Here is a 27,596-nt window from a genome sequence, read left to right as displayed (position 1 = left end):
TTTTCCCCCTTTTTTTTAAATAACGCATAAGATTTTTTTTAATTTTATTTTTTTCTGTAGGGAAGTAATGGTGAAAAAGATATGATTGCTTGATGGAAAATTTTAAGAAAGCAATAGCAAAATGGGAAGATTCACCACAAATTTATTTTTTAAATTTTTTTCTGTTTATTTAGATTGTACATAACTAAAAGAGAGTAAACTTGTAAAATATTGATTTTTCTCTTTTAAAAGAGAGTATATATTTTAAATAATATAAAATAATATCAATTTTCAGATTATGAATATTTTTATTTCGATTTTTTTTTTGAGAATAACATTATAGTAACAATTTCAGTTTTTATGGATGATAGTACGTACTATTTACCATGTACATTATTTTTTCATTTTTCAAGCGAATTTGAGGTGGAGTAGCTGAAAAATTCTAGAATGCACCGGGTGCATTGGTAACGTGGCGTCACAAATCAATCAAATATCTCTAGAGATATATGTTCCATCATGATTGTAAAAAAATATTTTTATTATACTTTTCTTTGAAAAGAAGAGATGTGATTGGCAACATAATGAAATTGGCTGGGCCCTTTCTCCCCTCAGGCACCTTGCATTATAAATAAAAATAAAAATAATATAAAACTTATCTAAATTATAGACTATTTAATTGTTGACTATCTAAACTTTTAAAATTTTAATTATATTATTTAATATTTCAATTTATTTGATTTGACTCAAATAATAACACTTTGACTCTAAAATTGAAGCTAGTTATTTACTTTAATGAACTTATAGTTGTAAGAATTACATCAAATATATTAACTAAATTTGTAAAGATAACTGACACATTCAATTATTGATTACAAAGTGCAATTGACCGACTCAACTCAATTAAATTGAAATGTAAGTAGTACAAATCAAAATTTTGAAAGATTGAATAATCAAATTTAAATAGTACATGGTTCAAATAAGTTTCATATGTTTTTATCATAAATAAATATATGTTCGTAGTTGGCTGGAAATTTGAAATAAAATTTATGCTTTGGAAGTTGGATTGGAAATTAAAGAATTTTTATTTTAGTATAAAAAAAAAAATGAAACACTCCAGCATTAAACCCTAAATTTTAAATTTTAACTCCTGAAAAAAGTCCTCTAACATTATTTTAATTATTATAATACTATAAAAGAGAGCCTTAGGGGTTTTCTAAAAATGAAAAATATTTGACTATTAAATAATGTATTTCTGAGACCCCCCCAGCTATGAGAAGTTTTGAAATTCACACCTCGATTTTTTTTTTTTTTTTTTTTTTTTTTTTTTTGTTTAGAGGAAGATAATATACTATTCATTTTATTTATTTATTTTAAAAATAAATTTAGCTGAAAATATTAATTAATTAGGATTTAAATTTGGAACCTCGTAGTCATTGTCAGATCACGTTCTTAGTCAAATTGGGCCTATAAGCACCATAAATTTCCACAGATCAGCCTACTATCACCCACATCAGGACATAGCAACAAAGTTGTAGCGTTGGGCCGAAAAGAGAGAGCTACCAGCTACGAAAACATTGACTGACAAATGGCCCTGCTCTTTGCTTTCTTTTATTTTGAATGCAACAATTAAATCTCTATTTTTACTTTATTAATAGAAAATTCTTATATTTAGATTTTTTTTTTCAAATTAATATACTGTATTAATAATTATTATATTTTCGTATTTCTTTCTAAATTAGTTCTAAGAATAAAGTAAAAATATTAAAATATATAGTTGTTATTATTATGCCAGTAGTTTTTTCAGTATAAAATAAATAAAATATAATTGTCTTGTCGGAGAACAACGATCCGCTGTTAAGTTCAATTTCTTTCGTTTTTTTTCCGTATTTGATTTATGGTAGACTTGATTACTATATTAACAAATATTTAGTGTAACGATTCTAATTGTTTATTTCTTTTTTAATTACAAAATCATATTCCTTTGTTATAGATATTTAGTCATACATGATAAATCTCGGTTATGTGATTGGGCTTTCGGACCGGACGGTGCCCGCCCCTGATTTTGGAGATAACGTGGCCGACGTCGCCATTTCCCCTTCCCTCCAGGAGTGAAGTGAGAACCGCCCCGCCATGTTGATGAGCGGAAGCCGGCTCCCCTTGCTCTCCTCTTCCGCGTCCTCCTCCGCCATTCGAAGACTCTTTTCCCCTTCTTCGTCTTCGTCTTCGTCTTCGTCTTCTTCTTCTTCTTCTTCTTCTTCCGTCCGACGCCGCAGCCTCCTCTTCTCCCCGCTCCTCTATTTCCCCTCGCGTCGCCGCCGCTGCTTGTCCTCCACCGCTAAAGCGACCATCCAAATCCAAACCCAAACCCAAACCCAAACCCTATCCCAAGCGGCGGCGGCGGCGGCGGCGGCGGAGGAGGAGGAGGAGGAGGAGGAGGAGGAGGAGGAGGCGGAGGGGGATGAAGCCGCTTCTCCGCCGTCGGATCCGGTGATTGCGGCGGCGCAGGCGTTGGACATCAGAGTGGGTCGCGTGGTGAGGGCGTGGCGGCATCCGGAGGTGGAGTCGCTCTACTTGGAGAAGGCGAAGGTGGGGGAGGCCGAGCCCAGGACCATCTGCAGCGGCCTTGTGAACTACAACCCCTTCGACCTCATCCAGGTGCTCCCTTAATACATACATACATGCATTCATACATACATGAGTGCTCTGTGCTTATTACCGGACTAACCCATAGGAATATTGTGCCTTCCGTTGCTAATGGGGGTCAAATAACCCAACATTCGCCGGTCACCCATCTTGGCCCGATTTTACATGATCACAGCATGCATTCCGAATTTCTTTCGAGAAACCAGAGTAGTTTTATGGCATTTCCTTAAACGTCAGGCCTCGTCTTTCTCACAGCTATAGGAATAACCGCATTCCTCTTTTGATGCGCGAACAAGCAACATGCCTTGATAGAAGAACAAAGCCTGTTGTTGTTGTTGCACTCACCTCTCAAGTACTCATTTGGGTGCTTCTTTTAAATTTTATGCAAATTGATTGATTTGCACCAAAATCACTACACTTTATAACTAATGCTTCAATCTACATTTATAACTTGTTTGAAGCAATTTTGGTGGAATCAATCCTGACCTTTGTTGGTGGACCAAGAGCACTGACATGTCAAAACTTGTGTGGCAGTCAAGGAGGTCGAATGAGCTTCCCACCGAATGCACTCTCTCGGTATCGGCCACAGTAGCAATCGGTGTTATAATGCTTCGGACCTGAAAGCATATGGAATCTCTGGCTTTAGCTGCAAACTAAAAGTTTAATATCAGTCTATCACATTTAACGTCTATTGCCGCCAGCCCACTGGTTAAATCAGGGTAAACTAAGAGTTTAGAGACATCAACAGGTTTATGTCACATATTCCTTAATTAACTACTTACATTAGTGCACTGATGGATTAGGTGCGGGTGGCTTTTGGCTGCTGCACAACTTGACGTATGTTGCTGCTCTTGGTCCACCTATGAAGGTCAGGATTGATTCCACTAAAATTGCTTCAAACAAGTTATGACTATAGATTGAAGCATAAGTTAGAGTGTAATGATTTTAGTACGAGTCAATCATAACAAGTTTCAGGAAGCTAAAAGAAGCACCGAATGATGTGCTAAAGTTTTCTGAGGTACTTGTGATTTTCGAACTTAAGAGTAGGTCCTATTTGATTTTCTGAACTTACCAATTTGGTAATCTTATCGTTGTGACAACAACCATTTCGTTTTTAATTTTTCTCAGACCAATTATGAAGCGGCATTGGCAACAGAAACACTTCTTACTGGCGAAGAGGCAATAATAGCAGCAGCTGCTGCTGAGGCAGTTGCTCTTGCTAGAGCAGCAGTTGAAGTTGCCAAAGATGCAGCTCAGATGATTGGAAATGATCCATCTGCCAGATTAGAAAAATCAACAGATAATGTTTCATCTGATGATATCCTCCGGCTTGAGGGCCTTAGACTTGCCGAAATGGAATCTCTCCACACAATCAGATATCCTGGTGCAACTGTATCCGTATCCCAAAACGAGCATTATCAGTTAAAGGACACTGAGCTTCCCGGTATAATGCTTGATGATGTTGAACTTCAAAAGGTGGAGAACACTCAGAGCATAGCTGTGAGATCTGGACGGCAAACTGAGAGAAGAGCAAGAAGAGCAAGAGCAGCCGAGAAGGCTGCTACTACCGTTATTTCTGCGAAATCAGGATCATCTGGAAAGAAAAAGCGATCCACTTTTCAGGAGATTGATTTTACAGACCCTTTGCGTTACTTAAGGGCGACGACAGCTGCATCAAAGCTTCTAACAGCAACTGAAGAACTGGAGTTGTCAGAAGGAATTCAGGTTAGCGCAACAAGTATTATGGTTCAAACTACTCTTTTTCCGAGACTCAAAACTATAACAAAGTGTTGTTATGAGTTGTGATAGCCAATACCTATACGTGAATGTGTTATTTTTAATGAGACCGACCATGAAATATAAGAGTTGCTTATACGATGTGAACTATCTTAGAGACAATGGTAGATACAACACAATAGAAAGTGTTGTATCCCACTATCCTTCTCTCAAGATTTTTGAAGAAATTGTGTAACAAAGAGGGATAAGCAACCTTGTCCTGGTACTTGAATTAACAGGTTGCCCAGACAATGTCATTGATGCTTGAAAAAATAACTCATACTTTAAATGCCCTTTATGCAATTATCTTTTGCGGCCACCTGTAATCCTTGACTCGTCCTCCTGTTCTCCTCTCTTCCCTTTAATATATGATCCTTCAACTATGATAGTAACTAACCGAGGTTACCATTTTAAAGTAGAAGTGCTGCACGCCAAACTTAAGCTTTTTGCGAATTGTAGTGTATTTAGTTCTCCCAAACAACCAAATGCTCTCTAAGAAAAACCCATTATTTAAGATTTAAAATATTAATTCTTTGAATATCATTAATTTGTTTGGTTAATACCTGTTCAACTCTGCTAAATGCATGATTTTGTAATTAGTCTATGTCTGAGAATCATTTGTTTCTATTTCATTATATACTTCAACTCAAGATGGCTAACTTGTTATTTATATTGAGATAAAAATGGTGGAAACCATTAAATAAGACTATCTTCAACACTACAAACACAATTAGTCAAGAACCTCAAGGAGATTTATAGTCCCATTCGAGCTACTGAAAATGTGCTATGAGTGCTTTTATTTTGTTTTTCATTTTACTGCACCTGCATATATATTCCATAACCTTTCCCATCACCAGAGAAAGTCAGGACATGTTTGCCAGCTGGGAAAAAAGTGTAGAACTATTATCCAGATAATACTGAAAATACATATGTAAGAAAAGAGAATTATCACCTGCAGCAGATATTTGGGATCAAAGGATCAGTTGATGTTCTTGCCACTTTCCCACATTGCTTCCTGCCCTTGATTTCTAAGATTATGGCACAAAATGAATTTGAAAAGAATGTTGTTTTCCAATTCTGGGCAGTAATTTTCAACCTTCTCGAGGCATTCTGCCATTGGTTGTACAGATTTTAGGGCTATGAGGGAAATGTTGAGAGTAGATAATTTACATGTTAGGATCTTGCAGCTTCCCTTTTATTCCAAGTGAGCAGAATTTGAAAAAGAAATTAATCTATGTTCTTCTTCTCTCATATATATTTTGACAAAACTTTTGTATTTCTTATGATCACATTCTGTGAATTACTATTGTGATCGTCCATTCTATTAGATGCTTCCAAGCATTTGTGATAGCATATTCTCGAGCAGTTAGTGTTTCACAAAGTGTTATGTCAATGTATGAATAAAAATATTTAATGAATTGGTATAGTGACTATAATTGAACCATTTGTTTGCAAACCCAAGGTTCATTGTTATTCATGCTTGTTCTTGGTGATGAATGCGTGCAGGACCTTTTAAAGTTGGAAAGGCTCCAAGAGGAGCTTGCAGAACGCAATGGTGGTCAGCCAATCTTTGCTCAATGGGCTGCAGCAGCTGGAGTTGATCAGAAGACCCTCCGAAAGCGCTTGAATTATGGTGCCTTTTGCAAAGATAAGATGATCAAAAGTAACATACGCCTTGTTATTTCTATTGCTAAAAACTATCAGGGTGCGGGAATGAACCTTCAGGATCTTGTTCAGGTAGTGCTTGAACATATATACTTCTTGGGAAGTGAGCAGTTTCTGTAGTTTGCTGTTCAGCTTTAGAATTTACTAAATTATGTTATCTTCCTTGCAGGAAGGATGCAGAGGCCTTGTAAAGGGTGCTGAAAAGTTTGACGCTTCAAAGGGATTCAAGTTTTCCACATATGCGCACTGGTGGATCAAACAAGCTGTTCGAAAGTCCCTCTCAGAACAATCTAGGACAATCAGGTTGCCGGTATGTCCTTTATTACTATCCTTTATTTATATGCATCAAAGTTCCAAGTTTGTGCAGTTTCCTTCATATGGAATAAATTCAGAGAACATATTCTATATTTGGTCATTCTCTGTTTGGTCCACATTATAAGGTGAACCCAGAAATATGTCAATAGGTTGATGACAAAAGAGATTCTTATGTCTACTTCCCGAGTAAACAATGAGTAACTATCTTCTCAATTTGCATGACATGATGCACAATACTTATCACCTTTATTTTTGTGCCTTGCTTTCTCTTTGAATAGTGATTCATTGATTAGCTCCTAGGATAGCGTACTGGGGGCTCCGAGCAGCCTAACTGGCTTGCTAAGAGTGCTTGAGATCTTTGGATATCTCTGAGAGTCTGAGACCACCTTGAATGAATACCAATGAAGTTTGTTGTCGTCTCAGAAACTTTTGAAGGTCGTCGGGGATATATCATTTGGTCACATGTTGCTGAGGAAACATGTCTTCTTTTGTGGTGGATAAAAGGGACAGGGCATTTAAAGTAGCTGAACGCTGAAAAGGAAGCAATCCAAACCTGAGAATGGTGACCAGGAAGTAATCCAATCTGTTGTCATTGCCTTACTGGGGCTTTCAGGGCAGTCTCCCTATGTGGCTCAGCATATGCAAAGCATGCTGTGACAACTACTTGGGTCAACCATTGTTGCAGTGGAAACTCATATGGTGGATGTTATCTTGCTTATAACTTGTGAAATGTTAGGATGGAGGAAAGCAGTGAAAACAATTAGGAGGTGGTGCTGAGAGGCTTTTGAAGTTCAAAATACAAAACCATATGCACTCATGCTTGACCTATCAAACCTTTCTTCTTATTCTTCATTCCTTGTCTTTCTCTTCACCTTTTAGTGGCAATTAAGAAAACAGAATTCAAGTAGAATATATGTGAAGGCTATTCCCTAGTCGATCCCTCACTAGTAGGCTTATTGAAGAGAGAGAACTGAATAAGTCCCAACCTATACCAATTTTATGTGAAATGGCATCTCTCAGTGCTTTAAGTGCTGCTTGAAGTGCAACTAAATAGTTGCACGACCAAGACCTGTACCATAACATCGTGTGCAACAAAATAGTTGCATGACCAAGTCCTTTCCGATCACAGTACACCGTATAATGGCCCTAAAATATTATCAATATGGATATGTAATATAGCAAAATTGACCTTCTTCTAGCTCCTTTTTAGACAATGAATATTTCAATGAAGTGTTGAGGCAAATGCTGCTGGTAGTTTTCTCCCTTCCTAGTTCTAAGATTTTCTTCACTTACTCAAATTTTTGGTTGAACAGTTTCACATGGTGGAAGCGACTTACCGCGTGCGGGAAGCCAAGAAACAGTTGTACAGTGAGAAAGGAAGGCATCCTGATTATGAGGAAGTTGCGAAGGCAGCAGGGTTGTCCATGAAGAGACTTGCGGCAGTAATGCTAACTCCTAAAGCTCTGAGATCTCTCGACCAGAAGATTGGAATCAATCAGAGCCTCAAGCCTTCGGTTCGTTCTGCTATATGTCCTCTTGCTTTCTCTCATCGTTTATATGTGATTGTTGTAGCTTGCATGATTTATCTCTGCCTATTTTTATCGACAGGAAGTGATTGCAGATCCTGACGCAGAGACTGCAGAGGACATACTCATAAAGCAGTTCAGGAAGCAGGATCTGAATAAGGTGCTTGATACATTGAATCCAAGGGAAAAACAGGTGGTGAGGTGGAGATTTGGACTGGAGGATGGAAGGATGAAAACTTTGCAGGAGATCGGTGAGTTGATGGGCGTGAGCAGGGAGAGAATCCGGCAGATCGAGTCGTGCGCGTTTCGGAAGCTAAAGAGCAAGAAGAGAACGAAGAATTTGCAGCAGTACTTGATCTCATGAGAAAGCTTTTTATTGCATTTCCCTTGATTTCTCATTTTCTTGCCAGCTATGGCTTTCGAAATTTACATGCCCACTTCACCCACGGGCATAACTAACTGTGCTCAATATGACAAACCTGTAAATTTTTTTGTGCGGAAAAATCCATGTCATCTTTGAATGGATCTTTTATAAACTTGCCTGTTGGGAGAAAAAAGAAGTAAATAGAAAGGTCGATTCTTTCTTCCTTTTTCTTTTTTGAACTAGTTGGAGACAACAAACAGTTTTGTACATATAAGAATTGTATTATTTATTTGTTTATTTTCTACTTTTAATTCGGTTGATAAATACATGGTTGTGATTCAAGTGGTGTTCGAAAGGGGTCCATTTGGGAGTGCATTTCGTTGACTCAGTTATAGAGTACTTGCTCATCTAAACATTAAATTCAAATTAGAAATTTAATTGTTTATTTTAAATTTTAATTTTGAAATTTAATTGTAAATTTAATTCATATATAAATATAAATTTTAATTTTTTTAATATAGATTTTTATTATTTTTAACTATGTTACGTATTCAAGGTATCCGAACGAGCCTAAATACATGTATGGTACCAAAACCCCCTCTGATGTGAACCCAAGTCTGATACCCCATACGTCTTCGCAGGCCTCCATCCAAACCCAAACCTCATACTTGTCTCCTCCCTCCCCTCCCCCCCTCTCTCTCTCCCCTCTCCTCCTCCTCTACCCCTCTTGATCAAAGCCCTAACCCTAGTTTCTCTCCTCAGCCCCTTCCCCTAATGGCTTCTCCCAATTAACACCTCCATTGCCGGCGCTCCTCTTCACAAATCCAAGCTCAATCCCAAAACTCGGCATGGCGCTCCTCTTCCTCTGCTGATTTTTCTGTTATTTTCGGCAAAATTAAGCTTCAATTTTGGATCCTGTGTCCCCACAAAACCTTGAATCGTGGGAAGCTCCAATTCCGACAATGGATCCAAAGAGATCACGGTAGATCCTGGTATAATCCCTTGATTCATCTTCATAATTCATCAATCGTAAAGGAATTTCACTGAGTATACTATATTTGTCTTTTTGATCACATTGTTATGCTGATTTGTAGCAACTTTTGAAGATTACCTAGTTGTGTTTATGAGAACTTGTTTGATTTTGACCTCATGGTTTTAGTAGCGAAGGCATGTAAAGTTCAGTGTTACAAGTGCTCTAAGGTTTTATTTTAAGAAACACATGATTAATGCCCTTTTATCATTAATTAGATTCTAGTTGTCATTGACTTCATTCCCTGAGAATTGATCGCATAGAACTCAACAAGGTCTGCATATAGCAAATTAGCATAATGTCGATTTTTTATCTTGATATGTATTTAATCTTTGAGATAGGTTGCAAACTGTAACTGAATACAGTAGCTGCTCAAAGTTTAGTGTAATTTCATATATGCATTTTTGGGTTAACTTATTATCTCATACTCTTATATATGCACCAAGTTTAGTGTAATTCATGGTTACTATTTTTTTTGTTTTTCTATTTTTTTATTTTTTAATTTTGGACTCTTTCTTGAAGAATCATGAATGATCTAATTTATTTTTTTTGTTTGAAGGGTAGTGTGATTTTATCTTATTTATTATCTCAATTTTGGTCGCAGCTCCAACACCCTCTGCCACTAACAACAGCCCTCCAGGTATGTTGCTAAAAATGTGCTTTACATCTGAAGAACTCTCCATTTAATAGTTTGATCTTATTTTTGTAGCCAAGGGCTCTATATATTACCCAAAAAATAAAAACTAAAATCTCTTGTTCTGAGGGCTATAAGGGTGTCATGCCCTACCCACTCCTCTGATCCAACATTGCATTCTTTTTCAAAAGAAGTGAATATCCTTAATGAGGATTATATATGCAGATGATGACACTAGAAACTTTACTTAAATTTCTGTCTAAATTTGGGGCTACAAAGTGCAGTTCACCTGCTCTCCATTCCTATATACAATATATGTATCTCTTTGCAAACTTGATTGCACTCCATCTCTATACACAAATAAATTCAGCATGACCAAACAAATCACGCAATGCATCCATACCTGCAATTATTGTATCAAATTTCAAATCCTTCCATTCATTATTCAAAAAATATTTGCAGCTTCAAAAATCATATCTACAGTTTCTAGAGTTTCTAGCTTATCGTGATGAACAAAAATAAAAGTGCCTTTGTACTTCATGCACGAGCAATTTTTACTGCTGCACAAAATACAGCAAATTGCTCACTCTGGATTGACATCACTACAGATCAAATTAATAAAAACAATAACAAAGATTTTGCATTTCAAGGAACAAAAGGGAAGAAAAAGAGGAAATGAGACACAAATTCACTGGGCAACAAAATAGATTTGCTAAATTGACGAATTTGTTAGAAATTACAATCTAATCTTTGCCTCAACATGAGTTATTACATATTCTTTGGGCTCCAACAATTCAGTAAATAGCAAGGTAGGAGCCAATTAGAGTAAAGAAACCCAAATTATCATACAATTTCAAAAGACTTACGAGACAATGCCAATCTACATAATGTAATGATATTGTACAAAAATCTCTGTAGTAACAAAATTAAAATGTAAATACCATAGTTGAGACTGTCCTCTAGTTCTATGACATGGGTGCAGAAACAGCTGGGGACTAGGCCTCCTCCTTTGTCAATTAGTAGGTTTTTATTTTTATTTTTACCTTTTCTTTGACATGACTTGAAATTAATGCTATTCGTCTCTCTGTTTCCTGCAAATGACAACTTGTATAAGATTGCTTGTCATATATATTAGGACTAACTGAGCATGCTTGCTGAATGCAGCTTACGAGTCTCCACTTCATGCAATATCTCTTATTCAACAAAGGTCTCTAGTTATCAAGGTGACAACCTTAATTCTCTAAAGCTAGTAGTGTATTTATCATGTTCACATTCTTCTTTACTATTTTCCTTGTTTTTAGATTGTGTCAGGAGTCACTTTTTTTTTTTAAGGCAGGCCTAATAGTGTTAGGAATCATCAACTGCACAAGTGACTAGATTTTTGATAAATAGGAGTCTGATGGTCCATGTGCATATTACTAGAGCAAGGCAAAAAGAATAGTATTTCTTTGTTTGTTGTCAGTTTTTGTCACATAAAGTAGATTTGAGGGAAACTCATTATTCTGCGTAAAGTCTACACCAAATTTCCAATTGAATTACTAGCAAACCTTTTTTATTTTGCCTACATATTGTCGCTTTGAAATTGTAGATATCTTGGTACACTTCCTGAAAGAGATTGTAGCCTTAATTGTAAATGAAGAAATGCATGTTCTACTCCTAATGCAAATTGTATTTAGTTCATGTACTCCGACCAATTTATGTTTGCAAATTGCTCATGTGAACGTCTACCTATTAGTCAAAAAAATGAGTAATTAAGGAGGAGGGGAATTAACAAGACCAAATTGTCTAATTATCTCTTAATTGTAAGAAAAATAATTAAAGCAGCATATGTATATATATAGATACTCAGCACTCATTAATCTTAAAAGGATTCTGATTCTGAAAATTAACTCTAAATTGTACAATGCCTCTAGCTAGGGAATTATTTGAAATGATTCATATATATATATATATATATATATATATATATAGAGCTAGGCTGGTATATTATCGGTAGCACAGAGGCCTCCGTGCTACCAAGTTGTTTTTCATGTTGCAGCTTTCAAATTGACGATCGGCTCCGTTAGACTTGATCTACACTATTAAAAGTATTTGGAAACTAAATTTCACAATTTTTCGACACCATTTACCTATGAAACGAGTAGTCTAAAAATGAATGGCTGAAAATAAAAATCTCACAAAAAGTGATGAAAAAAGACTTGAATTTAAGATTAGAGGTATTGATCTTACTCTAAATAGTGAAAAGAATTTTCTATAAAAATTTCATCAGATTTGGATTGTTTTACACCGTTAAATTCACAAATGGATCACATCGACCATTAAAATTGTCAATTTTGAGACCTTTTGATCACTATCCAAATGATGTCGAAAAATTATGAAATTTAGTTTCCAAATACTTTTAATAGTGTAGATCAAGTCTAACGGAGCCGATTTTGTTGATTTGGAAGCCGCATCATTGAAAACAACTTGGTAGCACGGAGGCCTCCTGGCTACGATAGTATACCAGCCTAGCTCCATATATATATATATATATATATATATATATATATAGAATCCGCTAGGATACTATCAATAGCACCAAATGTTTGGTGCTACCGAGTTTTCCGCCGTTAGATTTAACCATTTGACTATTTTCACCGTTAGATTATACTATTCAACCAACAACTCACTCAACCTAGGGGGCCACATTATCCTAACCGTACATTTCTTCATCCAAGGGCGAAAACCTAATAACACCAACAACTTGGTGCTATTGATAGCATTCCAGCCTAGTTATATATATATATAGAGTAGGGCTACATACTTATTATGAGTATTGGCCTTCGTACTCGTAAGTTGTTTTCGATGATGGAGCTTCCGAATCAACGATCCACCCGTTAAATATGATCTAGAGTATTTGAAACTTCTAGAAAATAAATTTCGTTTTTTGAAATCATTATAAAGTCATCAAGCGGGCATAAATGAACGGTCAAAATCGAACGATGTCTTAAAAATGGATGATCGATCCTTCAATTTAAGATCGATTATTGATCTTTATCTAGGTAGATAGAATTTTCTATCAAAAATTCCACCTATTCGGATTTTTTGCACGTTAAACTAGAAGTATTCATACCGGCCGTTAAAAATTGTTAATTTTGTGAGCTTTTGATCGTAAGGTAAATGATGTCGAAAAATTATGAAATTTGATTTCTAGATGTTTCAAATGCTCTAGATAACGTTTAACGATGTGGATCATTGATTCGGAAGCTCTATCATTGAAAACAACTTATGAGTACAGGGACGATCGTACTCATATAGTTAGTAGCCGGACTCTTATATATTATAAAATATATATATATATATATATATATAGAGTAGGTCTTGTGTTGCTATTAGGAGCACGGAGGCCTCCGTGCTCCTAAGTGTTTTCGATGATAGAGCTTCCGAATCGACGATCGGCTCCGTTAGACTTGATCTAGCGTATTTGAACTATCTAGAAAATAATTTTTGTGATTTTTTGGTATCATTTTCCTAGTAATCGAAAGGGTCAAAATCAACAATTTTTAATGGTTGATGTATACCGTTTGCAAGTTTAACTGGGTGTAGAAGTATTAAAATCAGAAAAATTTTGATAGAAAATTCTTTATACTATTTACAGCAAGATCAATATGTTTGATCGAAATTTTAATGCTATATCACATTTGGTTAGATTTTTATTTTCAGCTGTTGATTTGAACCCTTTCGATCGTTAGGTAAATGATATCGAAAAGTCACAAAATTTATTTTCTAGATACTTCAAATATGCTAGATCAAGTCTAACGGAGCCGATCGTCGATTTGGAACTCTCACATAAAAACGGCTTAGGAGCACGGAGACCTTCGTGCTCTAATAGACACAAGACCTACTATATATATATATATGAGAGAGAGAGAAGAGAGAGAGAGAGATAGTCTCCTATACTATCTATAGTATCGGGGCTCTGTACTATAGTTCGTTTTCGACTTTAGGGTGTTCAAATCAACGATCCACACCGTTAAAACTGATCTTAGGTTATTTAAAGTTTTTAGAAATAAAATTTTATATTTTTCCGACATAGTTTACTTTATGATCAAACCATTTAAAATTGCCCATTTTCAATGGTTACTATGACGAGTTTGGAGTTTAACGGTAGAAGAATCTAAATTCTTCAAATTTTGATCGAAAATAATCTTAACTATCTAGATTAAGGTTAACATTCTTGATCTTGAATTTAAATCCTATACTCAAATTTTAAAGATTATTTCAATTTCCACCGTTCATTTTGACATAATTTATTTACTAAGCAAACGATATTGAAAAAAATTAAACATTTTATTCTAAGAATTTAGATACCCTAGTCATATTTAACGGTGTGGATCGTTATTTTAACACCCTAATTGAAAACAATATAAATACCGGAGCCCGGTACTATAGATAGTATAGTAGCCTAAATTCTAATATATATATATATAGAGTCCGGCTGGTATACTATCGATAGTACGAAGCATTTGGTGCTATCAAGTTTTCTGCCGTTAGATTTACCTCTTTTATAATTTTCATCCGTTTGATAATACTATTCAACCAACCACCCACTCAACCCTATGGGGCCCACCAGTGTTTTAAAAAGCCCAAGGCGCATCAAGGCGCAAAGGCTGTTAGAGCCTAGGCGCAAGGCGCAAGGCGCAGGCGCGCGCCTNGTTGGTGGAGATCGAGCTTGCGAACGCGTTGGAGGCGACGGATTGAGCTTTCGTGCGCTCGTTGGAGCGACATGTTTTCGTTGCGGCGTTCACATTGGGGTAAGCTTTTGGGATCTGGCTTAATCCTTAAGTTTAAGTGTTCTAATAGCCTCTAATGTGAAGTTAGCTTGTTAAATCCTTAATATTTGGATTGTTTGGAGCATATGTTGAGGCTAGGGTGTGAAAATGGGGGTTTACAAATTAGGTGGGGTTTGATCTAATTTGACCCTTCGTAAACCTAATTGCTAGGTAAGCGAACGCGTTGGCGAAGTCGGTTCGGTTATTCATCGAGCCTACGCGAAGTTATTAAAGAAACGGACGTTTAGGCTTCGTTTCCGCCTGGAGGGCCGAGGCGACATCGTATACTCATGAAAACAGATTTGAAGCATCGTGGCACATAACCGAAGACCTTTAATTTTCGGATCGTGAATTGGAGGCCGTTCGGGTGGTCGCGCGAGAGATCGGGCCAAACCGGGTACCGGGTGCCGCGGAGGCCGATTGCAAGTGTCGACAAGCAATCGGAACGTGAGTTAAGGTGGGTTGTGCTTACCGAAGCGACTAGGTCGCCCTTTATGTCTTAGCAATGTAATCTCATGTTGATGCATGTGCATGTAGACAAGAGCAAGGATGCATGTTAATAAAGATGCATAAAGTAGATGCTAAGTAGAAAGCATGATAAATGGTAATGCTTAGAGCAAATGCATATTAATAACAATGCATAGTGGAGCATAATGATTATGGCATTAGATAATGCTAGCTAATGTAAAGTAATGCATGATAATGATAATGCATAGATGAAAATGCTTAGTAGAAATGCATGGTGAGCAAGTTACACAATGCTAATAATGCATGATAATAATGTAATGCTAAGTCAGTGTTTTAAAAAGCCCAAGGCGCATCAAGGCGCAAAGGCTGTTAGAGCCTAGGCGCAAGGCGCAAGGCGCAGGCGCGCGCCTGAGAGAGGTGAGGTGCACACTTGAAAAAAATAATGTAAAAAAGAAACTAAACAATAGATATATCATATATGATTATAATAATGCTAAAAACAAAATAACACATGCAAAAAGAACTAAAGTAGAGAACAACATACCTTTTCATCTCTAAATGAAGGCAAGTATAAAGCTAACTAGTAATGCACAAACTAATAGTACGTCAAAAACATACCAATTATAAGCATAAGATCATCAAAAAGTAGGCAAGTAGCAATGTAGCATGCATAAAAAGTTAAAAACTTAAGTTTTAAGCCAAAGAACATAAAAAAGGCATCATATAGAAACTAAGTATTCAAGGTCAATCGAGCCAAAATGGGCCACACAGCCACACTAAAAATATTAATTAGTCTTAATTCATCAATCATCATGTCCACCACTTGACGAAGAATACTCTTCTTCTTCGTCAGATTTGTCATTTCCAATGTCTTCCTCTTCTTCTTCATCTTCTGTTTCGAGAGCATCATCAAAATCAGGCTCTTCATCATCTATGAAGGTAGTAACATTCCGAGTGTGAGAAGATGAAGCTTTTGCCTTTCCTTTACCAGTGCACTTGGTGGAAGCTGTGGAACTGAGTGATCTAGTACGGTGTGAAGGTTCATCCACTCCTGCTGCTTTTGCCACAATATTCCATGTCAAAGTGTCATCTTCCCAAACATGATCATCATCTTTCCCCTCATTATCATTGTCTTCATCCATTTTTCCAATCAACCATTCATTGCTATCATCAATTTCACTCATTGAGATAGGGTCGATGGTGTCACGCAATTTATACCGCCGCTTCAATGCTCTATTATACCTTACATACACCAAATCATTTAAGCATTTTTGTGTGAGCCTATTTCTTTTCTTGCTATGAAGCTGCAAAATAAACAAACAACCTTATTGAAATAAAGAAAATATAAAGTTTTAAGTATTAAATAAGATGATTTGATCTTGCAACTTACATGTTCAAAAACACTCCAATTTCGCTCACAACCGGAAGCACTACAAGTGAGACTAAGAACTCTAATTGCAAATTTTTGCAAGTCTGGTGTTGATGATCCAAACAATTTCCACCACTCCCCTGTTCATTCAGATATTCTATTAATAAAAATGTATATAAATGACTTCATTTTTTTTCTTATCTACTTACAACTTATAAGAAATAACTACTAAAAGTTTAAAATGCATACGGTATAAATTTTGCTAGATAAGGTATACCTGGTGACTTTGTATTCCTTTGTCGAATTGCCATATTAGTCCCAAAAAGTCCACGTGCTTCACGATACACACTTAGTTGATCGCATATTTTATCTTGTTCTTGAGCACTTGGAATCAATTTTTGCAAAGCTTCATATAAACCCGCCATAATCTCTTCATCTCTAAGGATTTCTGAATTTGAATAAAAGAATTCAGGATTCAAGAAATGGCCAGCAGCATGTAAAGGGCGATGAAGTTGGCATTCCCATCTTTTATCAATAATATTGAATATATCACTATATTTCTCCTCTCTCTCTTTAAAAGACCTTGCAATTGCTTCTTTTGCTCTATCCATTGCCTCATAAATGTAACCCATTGCCGGCCTTTTCTCACCATCAACAAGCCGAAGTACACGAACGAGAGGGCCAAAAATTTTAAGAATAAAAATAACACTAGTCCAAAATGTAGGCATCATTACAATGCTAGCTGCCCCTTTGCCCGCTTGTTCCTTTGCCCATTTACTCTTGGTCCAATCATCCGATGTGAACATTTTTCTCAAGTTGCTCTTTTGCTTATGTAGCCGTTGAAGGGTAAGAAAGGCCGTTGCGAATCTTGTAATGCCAGGTCTAAGCAACTCTCTTTGGCCTGTGAAACGTCTCATCATGTTGACTACGCCGGTGCGGGTATAAATATAACTATTCAATGTCGTTGCCCTTTTCAATGTTCTATGCACCTCGGGCATTTTTCCAATGTCCTCAAGTATTAAATCAATGCAATGGGCGGCACAAGGTGACCAATACAAATGTGGTCGCTTTGCTTCCAACAATTTTCCTATTAAAAATTCACATATTTCAAGTTAAACAAATATTCCACCAAATAATATAAAATTATGTATCAAATAATGTAAAAAATTTGTAGGATTTCTTACCGGCTAAGACATTATTTGATGCACTATCGGTCACAATTTGAATGACATTGACCTCCCCGATACGCTCTACCATACTATCCAATAACTTAAACATCTCTTCGCCAGTTTTCGTGTAATTGGAGGCATCAATAGATTCAATGAACACAGTGCCCATCGGAGAATTTGCAAGAAAGTTTATAAGAGTCCTTTCTCTCCTGTCCTTCCATCCATCACACATTATAGTACATCCAGTCTTTACCCATTCCTCCATATGGCCTTTCAGTGAATTCTTCGTTTCTTGAATCTCTTTTTGAAGAAAAGGAACCCGTAATTCATACATAGAAGGTGGTTTCATGCCAGTGCCGAATCGTCCAATGGACTCGATTGCCACAGTAAAGCTATCATAAGTAGCAGCATTGAAAGGTACTCCAGCATCATAAAACCATTTTGCTAGATCTCTACAAGCTTTTTCTCTCAACTCCTTCCTACAAACTTCGTTGATAGTAGTTTGCTTCATTTTTCCATCCTTTTTATTTTGAACTACCTTCTCTGCATTAGAATTGAAATACAAATCCAATGGTCCCTTTTGTCTTAGTTTTTTTTTTGCACTTTTACTACTACCAACGCTACAGCCGCTACTTTTGCTTTGCATTCTTTTTCCTTCAGAGTTCAATTCCTCAACATCATTTTCCTCATCATTGTCATTTAAGTTATCTATATCTTCAAAGTCAGGTATGAAATCACTTTGCTCCTTCTCTGATATTTTTTTAATCATAAAGTCTTTGATTTCCTCCCTCACATGTGGTGGACATCTGGAGCACGCTTTTGCATTTCGAAAGCCTCCAACAATATGCTGTTTTGCTCGGTAAATTCCTCCTTTTGTTACTTTTTGACAAAAATTACATGCAAGATCATTTTTATTTTTTTGATCTACTAAATGTACATACTTCCATGCAGGGTCTCTTTTGGATGCTTCCGAATCCATTCAAGAAATTCAACAGCAAGTTGGCACTCCACAAATATGGAAAAGAAATCTAAAAAATAAGCAATGTTTCAGCAAGATTTCTAATTCAGCAAAAATACAATTTTTACTAGTTGTTTTCAATGACAAATTGACAATATTCACTTATTGTCATTGAAGTTACTGTTAAAAAAAAAAATTAAGCATAGAGAGATGTGTGTACTGTTCACCCAAAAAAAAGAGAAAAAATAGAGAAAATAGAGTGTTTTCTGTTTTAAAAAAAGAAAAAATAGAAAAAATAGAGTCTTTACTGTTAAAAAAAAAACAGAAAACAATTTACAAAAAAAAATAGAGAAAGCCAAGTGTTTACTGTTTATACAAAAAAGAAAAAAAATAGAAAACAGAGAGAAAGAGAGTGTATTTACTATTTAAAAAAAAACAGAGAAAGCCTCTTGATTTTGATCAAATAAGGCTCCTAACTTTTAATTTTGACAATTAGATCTCCTAAAACTTTTTAAATGGTTCGATAAATTCTTCTTTTCAAGAGAAATTATTAAACTCATTCTCGATCAATGTCTTCTATCTGATCATATGAAGCTCCATAACAACTTAAAACATATCTCGATCAATGTCTTTTTAATCGTTTTTTTTTTTGAGGCGCAAGGCTTTACTGTTAAAAAAAAAAAAAAACAGAAATCAGTTTACAAAAAAAATATATATATAGAAAAAATCAAGTGTTTACTGTTTATACAAAAAAGAAAAAAAATAGAAAACAGAGAGAGACTGAGAGAGAGAGTGTATTTACTATTTAAAAAAAAACAGAGAAAGCCCTTTCTCTGTTTAGTGTTTACAAGAAAAAAAAAAATGTGAGAGGTAGAGACTGTAGAGTGAGAGAGGAAGAGAAATTAAAAACCAATGTGAGAGGGGAAGAGATCGCACCTCGCCCAGGCTTGCTCGGGGTTGAGCCTCAGAGAGTGAGCGAGAAAGAGAGAAAGAGAGAGGGAGCTTGGCTGCTTGCTCGGGTCGACCCTCAGAGAGTGAGCGAGAAAGAGAGAGAGAGAGGTGATCCAGCGACAAGGAGAGAGAGCTTGGCCACTTGGCTGCTTGCTCGAGCCGTGGAGAGCCAGCGACAAGGAGAGAGAGCGAGCGGATGGTTGCTCGAGCGGAGGACTCAGGGAGGGAGCTCGAGCGGAGGACTCGGGGGAGGGAGCTCGATTAACTTTTAGGGCTTCTCTTTTCTCGTTTCTATTTTTTTTACACTTAACGGGTTAATTGGATGTTGGATCCAAAGTCCAACCCATCAGCTTTTTTTTTTTTTTTTTTGGCATCGGGCGCGCCTTGCGCCTCTGTCAAGGCGAGCGCCTGGGCGCAAGAGGCGCGCGCCTGGGCGAGGTCGCCCGCCTAGGAGCTGCCTAGGCGCGAGCGATCTCGCCTAGCGCCTAGGCGCCTAGGCGCGCGCCCGAGGCGCGCCTTTTAAATCACTGTGCTAAGTAATGCATGATATGAAGTAAATGCATATTAATAATAATGCATGATGAGGATGCTAAGTAAGGGATGCATGTTAGTAATGATGCAAAGAGTAATTGCTAAGTACAAAGCATGATGCATGGTATATGTATATAAACCAGATGATAACTCTAGGATGAGTAGAGATGACTGGACAACTAAGTTGTCAGGTAGATCGAGTGGCATCTAACCTAGTGTTAAAGAACATAGGTTGGTTAGTAAACCTAGAGTTGAACAATCTAGGTGTGTGGCATCTAACCTAGTGTTAGTAAACCTAGGTTGAACTAATAAACCTAGAAGTGGACATCTAGGCAAAGATGATAAGAACCTAGCAAGTGTATCTAGGTTAAGTGATGTGGACATAGAACCTAGAGTGTTGGAACCTAGGTTGATGAGTATAGTGGTATAGCCACTAGATTGAGCTAGGTCGACAGTATAGGGTTGGCTATGAACCCTCGACCTGTGGTAAGTGGATTCCGGAATCCCAGGACTTATGATGTCCCTGGTACAGGCTAGGGCGTTCGTGCGACGATTTCGCCGCCGAGCTTGGTACCGTGGGTAGATTGGGGGCGATCACATGGAGATCACCGCCCGGGGCTTGAACCATTGTGCTGGCGTTTGTGCGACGATTTCGCCGCCAGAGTGGTTAAGCCATTTGAGGATCAGACCGCCTGAGTAGACTGAATCCATGCTGGGTAAGTACGATGCGGGTGCCTCCAGGTGACTGAGTCTGACATGATCGTTGTTGGGTGTGGTGCGACCCGTTCGCCGCCAGACGGTATGTCATGTCTCGAGCTCACGCTGGGTATGTGCAACGCGATCGCCACCGATGGTCAAGTCTTGTGACTCGAGCCGTATTCAGCGTGTGCGACGATTTCGCCGCTAGGAGGCTGGGTCAGAGTGAGTGCGGTAGGCTGACTGAGCAGCCGGTGCGCGGACTATCCGCAGATGATTGACTCGAAGCCGAGTCGGGTGGTTAGCTATGATAGGGTAGAGGAACCCTTATGAGCCAGAGATAGAGGCTTGAGCTAAGGTAATAGAAACCTTAGAAGCTGGTGGTTGGTGTTGTGATCCTAAGGTAATAGAAACCTTAGAGTAAAGCTATGAGCTAAAGTAGCCAAGTAAAAGTAGAATTCATATGATCTACTAGTTGTTGCATGGTTTTCATATCGCATATCGTGAGGCATGGCATGTATTTCAATTGAATATATATATCTGTTGTATATTGTTGAACTAACATGTTGCAGTGCCTCCTCGGACCTATCGGTCGAGCTTTTCCCTTGGGTGGCCGTACCCACTGGGAACCATGGAGTTGGTTCTCACCCCACGTTGTTTTGGGGTTTTCAGGTCGTTCGTGTGCGGCGCGGCGGCGCGAGGCGAGGGCGTAGCTCAGTAGATAGCGCCCCACCACAGAGACCGAGGTAGAAGTACCCTGAGGCAGTCTAGCTTAGGGGACTAGAAGACAAGGAAAAACAAAATGTATTAAACTTGTAAACCCTAATGTGATGAGATTGTAATCTGGAAGTAAAAATGTAAATAGGAACTGTGATGTAAAAGTGAATGAGTGCTTGTAAAAGCTAGCAGTTTATGTATTTGATACTTCCTTATGCAATCTTGATTGATATCCGTTCCTGGTTGGAACATATCTATATTGTTTGGATTGCGACGCCTTGGACGTACTGGGGAGACTCTGTCCGCGTACAAAGGAATCCCCGGTCCGTTCGGCGGTCTGTTGTCGGCGCCGCGGCCCGGTCCAAATAGGCGGTTGGTCGCGGGGCGTGACAGTAACTGTAGCTCACCCGACATCGATCACCATCCAAGAGCGCCGCTTGACCTTTGTGGAGAGGTCCCCTTCATAGTTTGTCCAATTTGATGAGTAGAAAAAGAATCAGGATGGGGAAGGAAGAAATAGAAGGAAGGGAAAGCGGATTTAATCTGGTTGAAAGTGTTGAATCTTACCTCTACAATGAAAACCGACGATCCTTTTTCGGTTATCCTGCAATGGCTGCTGCTGCTCCAAAATCACCATTCCTTGGATGATCTCTTGAATATGACAGCTTCTACCTTGACCTCTTCCAAAATCTTCCAAAGATAAATTCTCTAAGGCACGTATGAAAAGAGAGACTGGAGCAGGGATGAGCTGAGGGAAGCCTTAGGGTTATTCATAGATGAATTTCACTCCCCTAATTCTGGGATTAGATTTGACTAGGACTTCTAGTTACTAAGCATGGAAGATTTATTAAATTAGTCCTAAGATTTTTTTGGACTTCTAATTCGATTGGGTTGTCCCGCTAGACAAACTCAATCTCAATGAAATGAATATCTAGCTCAATTTAGATATACTAGTGACATGGCCCGCGCTTCACTATGGTCTTGTTTTTTTTTTTTTTTTNAATTTGTTGAATTTTTGATAGAAAATTCTATTCACTACCTAGATAAAAATCAATAACTCCGATCTTGAATTGAAGGATCTAATCATCCTTTTTTAGGACGTCGTTCGATTTTGACCGTTCATTTTATGCCCGTTTGATGGACTTTATTATGATTTCGAAAATTTACAAAATTTATTTTCTAGAAGTTTCAAATACTCTAGATCATATTTAACGGAGTGGATCATCGATTTGGAAGCTCCATCATCGAAAACAACTTATGAGCACGAGGGCTCCAATACTCATAATAGTATAGTAGCCATGGCCTACATATATATATATATATATAGGGTTAGGCTGGTATACTATCGGTAGCACGGAGGCCTCCATGCTACTAAGTTGTTTTCAATGATGCAGCTTCCAAATTGATGATCGGCTCCGTTAGACTTGATCTACACTATTAAAAGTATTTGGAAACTAAATTTCATAATTTTTCGATATCATTTGGCTAGTGATATATATATATAGAGTAGGTCTTGTGTGCTATTAGGAGCACGGAGGCCTCCGTGCTACTAAGTTGTTTTCAATGATGCAGCTTCCGAATCGACGATCGGCTTCGTTAGACTTGATCTACACTATTAAAAGTATTTGGAAACTAAATTTCATAATTTTTCGATATCATTTGGCTAGTGATCAAAAGTCTCAAAATTGACAATTTTGATGGTAGATGTGATGCGTTTGTGAATTTAACGGTGTAAAACAATCCAAATCTGATGAAATTTTTGTAGAAAATTCTTTTCACTATTTAGAGTAAGATCACTACCTCTGATTTTAAATTCAAGTCTTTTATAATCATTTTTTATGAGATTTTTATTTTAAGCCGTTCATATTTAGACTACTCGTTTGATAGGTAAATGATGCCGAAAAATTATGAAATTTAGTTTCCAAATACTTTCAATAATGTAGATCAAGTCTAACGGAGCCAATCGTCAATTTGAAAGCCGCATCATTGAAAACAACTTGGTAGCACGGAGGTCTCCGTACTACCGATAGTATACTAGCTTAGCTCTATATATATATATGTATATAAACTATCATTTTTTACTAGCTAAAGGGGTCCCATGTGTATATATATTTATTCTCAGCTGTATATATAAATCTTGATGTTGCTATGGTATATATTGTTCTCATTTTGAACTCTCACATATGAAGTTATGATAAACCCTATAGAACAACAAGAAAGCAGCTGCAGTGGAGCTCAGCATCTATAAAATTCTCTTATTTTTGGTTTTGTAAGACACTCAGGTTATTGTCACGGCGCTAGCTTGGATAGTAAATACAAGGGTTTGTGGTGAAAATAATTTCTTTGTCAATTTTCTCTTTGTAAATTAAAGAGAGAATGCTTTAGGCTAAAGAATCACGATTTGTCCGTACAGGGTTATCAATTGTCAGAAAGGGTTTGTTTTCTAGTTGAAGTGATAGTTGGACCCATGACTCAATTTTAATTGGTTTCGACCCTTCACTTGATGTTCAATAATTGTTCTAAATACCTGAGAATAAATTTAGGCATGAATCAAAAAAGTGGGGCTTGTTGTAAACACAAAAAATCCAAAGATATATATAGGAGCTGCTGCTGCTGCAGGAGTACCCAACCCAATTTTATTTGTGCTAACATTTATTTTTGTTTATTTTTGTAGGATGGATATTGCTTGATCCTATTTAACTAGAAATTCCGATGTAGTTGAGTTCTGCTTATATAATTTTTTTTCCTCACATTCTGTCTACAACAATATAAAGATTAGTGAATTGAGTATTTGTACTAATTTTAATTTTGTTTGCTATTGTAGGATGAATATTGCCTAATACTATTTAGGTAGAAATCCTGATGCAGTTGAGTTCTGCTCATATAACTCTTTTCATCACATTTTGTCTACGGCTACATATAAATTACTAGAGAGTATACGTTTAAACTGAAAGCAATATTATACGCTACAAGAGTGATGCATTTAAATACCTTAGTAATTCATTCTGAATAAAAAAGTGATGAAAATTTTTTTGTTTCTATTATTCCCTGGTTATGCAATATAGAAAATTTTTTATTTCTTGATTGGTATTAGTATTGTTGATTGAAGTTTACTAATGTTGAGGCACTAAAAAGTTTTTGTTCATTACTGCAAAGTTTTCGTATTGGTATGTTTATTTGGTATTTCATAATTTACTGATGCTTTGGAGTGTCGGCATTTATTTAAATTAACGACTTTTTTAGAGTTGGTAATATGTTGGTATTTCATAATTTACCGATATTTTGGAGTGTCGGCAATTGTTTAAATTAACGACTCTTTTTTAGAGTTGGCAACTAACATATTACCTGACTCTAAAATGAGTCGGAAAAAGTTCCCCGACGCTATGTTAAAGTGTCGGTATATTTATCCCGACATGTTTATTTAACGACTCTTTGACCGTTGCTTTTAAAAGCGTCGGTGTTATTCTTGCCGATGCTTTAAAGTGTCGCTAATTATTATTTGAAGCGTTCTTAAGTGTAATATTTGTTGTAGTGCGTGGCGATCAATTCCTCTCTCGCCTCGTCTTTTGGCCCGATCCTCCTTCCTTGGAGTCCTCCGGGCGTGAATCCGAATCCGAAGCCATGGACGTGGTCAATGGGCAGCTTTTCTCGGTTGACCCCCTGGAGCGCTACGCCGCCAAGGGCCACGGCGTCATCACCTCTATGTCCGCCGGCAATGACGTCATCCTCGTCGGCACCAGCAGGGGTTGGCTCATCCGCCACGACTTTGGCCTTGGTGACTCCCAAGGTGGCCCGACCCCCTTTCTTTCTCTCCCCTCTCCACTTTTCCCTTCTTTCCCTCTTCCGAAAAAGAGGAAAATAAAAGAAAAAAAGAAAAAAAAAAGAAAAGAAAAAACGACTAATTTGTCTCTTCACTGCACTGCACTGCAGATTTGGACCTCGGGGGAGGGCGCTCGGGCGACCAGGCTGTGCACCGGGTGTTCATGGACCCAGGGGGCAGCCATTGCATCGCCACCGTCCTTCTCCCGGGCGGCGCTGAGACCTACTACATGCACGCCAAATGGCTGCGCCCGAAGCTTCTTAGTCGACTCAAAGGCCTCGTCGTCAATGCCGTTGCTTGGAATCGCCAGCTAATCACTGAAGGTCTGTCCTTCTCGGTTGATTTGGGAACCACCTCATTCTTCATTGCTTTTATCTTTAGCAATTTCCATTAAAACTTCTGTTAGATTAGGTTCCAATGCATTTCTCCAGAAAAAAAAAAAACAAAGAATAGTAGTATCTTGAAGTTCTGATAGAGAGGTTATTAAATGAAATATACCGCATAGTTGTGGTAGCAACATAAAAAATTTTGACACTTTAGACACCGACTCAAAATTTGCTGCACTACATGTAAGGTCTTTATGTATCTACCTTTCCGTTTTCCACGGGAGCTGTTTTTGCTGGAGGGTTGAGTTCTCGATCTGTCATGTGCTGATTGTGAATTATTTCCTATTAGCATCGACAAAGGAAGTGATCCTTGGGACCGAGAATGGGCAGATATATGAGACGGCAGTGGACGAGGTGGAGAAGAGGGAGAAATATGTGAAGCAGCTGTTTGAGCTGACTGAGCTCCAAGAAGCTATAACAGGCTTGCAGGTAAATGCAGCGGAAGCTTTAATATCGCTTGCTACTTATTTTTGGACCAATTCATTCGGTTTTAGAATGGTAATAAGTTTGTGCTTATTGAGCAGATGGAAACAGCCTCTGTTGGGAATGCTACACGGTATTACGTTATGGCTGTAACGCCGACTCGGCTCTACTCTTTCACTGGCATTGGTTCCCTGGAAGTAAGCAGTTTTTTGGACTTTTCCCTTGATGGTGTCACATATAATTTGGTAGTTTTTAACTCCAGGTTGGACAAATTGCAATTATTTTGAGATATCTGCAAGGCTTATGCTTGAATAGCAGTCGTCTTTGTACAAAGTGCGTTATGACTGCAAACAAGCTGTGTGTGAGCTGATCTATATCCCAAACAAATTTTTCGATATGTTTGATCTTCTTTAACATGCTCTGCTTCTCTAGTGTTTGCAATATGCAGTTATCTTTAACCTAAAGTTTTCCTTTAATAAGAACTTACACATTGTTGTACTGCAACTACTTGGACCTCCTTGATCAGAAAGTTACACTTTTTATTTGATATTGGTTCTATTTCAGCATGTGAAGAACAATAGCTGTGGCATCTACAAAATCAGTAAAAGAGGTGAAGTTAATATAGAAAGGGTGGAAAAATAAGGAAATCAGATGAGACAAAGTGAAAAGAAAAACGCATAGCACTCTGTGCACTAGGATAAGATAAAACCAAATAAGGTCTGTATGAGCTATGTTTATGAGTTTCCTGTACATGCAAGTATTTTAAGTGTAGGACTTATGCTTGTCGGATGTTCATGTTTATAGATTCAGTACTGAGAAATTCTAACAAACGTGGATTATCTTACTTTGGTTGATTGTCAAAATACAAGTATTGAGTACAGGATTTGTAAATGTATTGTGATTTGTGATGGTTTTTATGAAAAATGGCTTTGCAGACGGTCTTTGCAAGTTATTTTGACCGCGCGATACATTTTATGGAGCTTCCTGGAGAAATACCAAATAGGTAGAATTTTGCGTCATGCATTTTTTTGTCTTTCTTGCGATCAAATGCTAGTTGTTATATAGGGCATCAATTATATCCTTCTCTTTGCAATTAATATTACTACCATCTAGTACTCCAGAGAGTCCACTACTGTATGTTTCACTTAACTTGGGTAGATATACGCTTGCTAGTGGGTCATAATAGGCTTTGGCTGGAAAAGTGGGGTTAATTTGTAGCTGGAGACTGATAAAGTGTTTACAATATTGACATGACTCATATGGTTGAAGAGTATTGTTTTTAAATCCTCCAGTTTACTGAACACGTGGAGTTCAGATTTGAATTAAGCATATTTCCATGATGTGATTATAATATAGGTTGAATAG

General features: G+C 37.4%; 3 protein-coding genes across 10 annotated transcripts in view; 2 read left to right on the top strand and 1 right to left on the bottom strand.

The window, feature by feature from the left end:
• LOC109718538 (RNA polymerase sigma factor sigB) lies at nt 1,997-8,607 on the top strand. The gene is made up of 6 exons (XM_020244805.1): nt 1,997-2,634; nt 3,751-4,347; nt 5,905-6,135; nt 6,233-6,373; nt 7,692-7,892; nt 7,987-8,607. The coding sequence occupies exons 1-6, from the start codon at nt 2,110-2,112 to the stop codon at nt 8,266-8,268; spliced, it is 1,977 nt and encodes a 658-aa protein (XP_020100394.1). The 5' UTR covers nt 1,997-2,109; the 3' UTR covers nt 8,269-8,607.
• Nucleotides 8,933-27,596, top strand: part of LOC109718751 (vacuolar protein sorting-associated protein 18 homolog) — a 36,449-nt gene continuing 17,785 nt past the window's right edge. For 6 of the 8 annotated variants that reach the window (XM_020245147.1, XM_020245145.1, XM_020245152.1 and 3 more), the window contains exons 1-6: nt 24,454-24,469; nt 25,135-25,389; nt 25,533-25,745; nt 26,098-26,237; nt 26,333-26,428; nt 27,167-27,234. In XM_020245147.1, coding sequence (XP_020100736.1) covers nt 24,469; nt 25,135-25,389; nt 25,533-25,745; nt 26,098-26,237; nt 26,333-26,428; nt 27,167-27,234 — 773 coding nt within the window. In that variant the 5' untranslated portion in view covers nt 24,454-24,468. Of the gene's footprint in view, nt 9,261-9,857; nt 9,939-11,096; nt 11,156-24,453; nt 24,470-25,134; nt 25,390-25,532; nt 25,746-26,097; nt 26,238-26,332; nt 26,429-27,166; nt 27,235-27,596 lie in introns of those variants that run through there. The other 2 variants (XM_020245149.1, XM_020245150.1) reach the window with 2 other exon arrangements.
• LOC109718752 lies at nt 16,548-18,961 on the bottom strand. Its single transcript, XM_020245154.1, has 3 exons — nt 18,691-18,961; nt 17,765-18,596; nt 16,548-17,667 (listed from the first exon to the last, which is right to left on the bottom strand). The coding sequence occupies exons 1-3, from the start codon at nt 18,694-18,696 to the stop codon at nt 16,817-16,819; spliced, it is 1,689 nt and encodes a 562-aa protein (XP_020100743.1). The 5' UTR covers nt 18,697-18,961; the 3' UTR covers nt 16,548-16,816.

The sequence above is a fragment of the Ananas comosus genome, linkage group 12 (genome assembly GCF_001540865.1).
Source record: "Ananas comosus cultivar F153 linkage group 12, ASM154086v1, whole genome shotgun sequence".
NCBI classification, from domain to species: Eukaryota; Viridiplantae; Streptophyta; class Magnoliopsida; order Poales; family Bromeliaceae; genus Ananas; species Ananas comosus.
This window is presented reverse-complemented; position numbering and strand designations above follow the sequence as displayed.

Excerpts from the sequence above, each read along its gene's own strand:
- LOC109718752 (XM_020245154.1), bottom strand. Across the intron at positions 17,668-17,764 it reads ATCAAATAATGTCTTAGCCG|GAAAATTGTTGGAAGCAAAG; the intron begins GTAAGAAATCCT and ends AATTTTTAATAG.
- LOC109718538 (XM_020244805.1), top strand. The coding sequence starts at position 2,110 with ATGTTGATGAGCGGAAGCCGGCTCCCCTTGCTCTCCTCTTCCGCGTCC. Across the intron at positions 6,136-6,232 it reads ACCTTCAGGATCTTGTTCAG|GAAGGATGCAGAGGCCTTGT; the intron begins GTAGTGCTTGAA and ends TCTTCCTTGCAG. Across the intron at positions 7,893-7,986 it reads ATCAGAGCCTCAAGCCTTCG|GAAGTGATTGCAGATCCTGA; the intron begins GTTCGTTCTGCT and ends TTTTATCGACAG.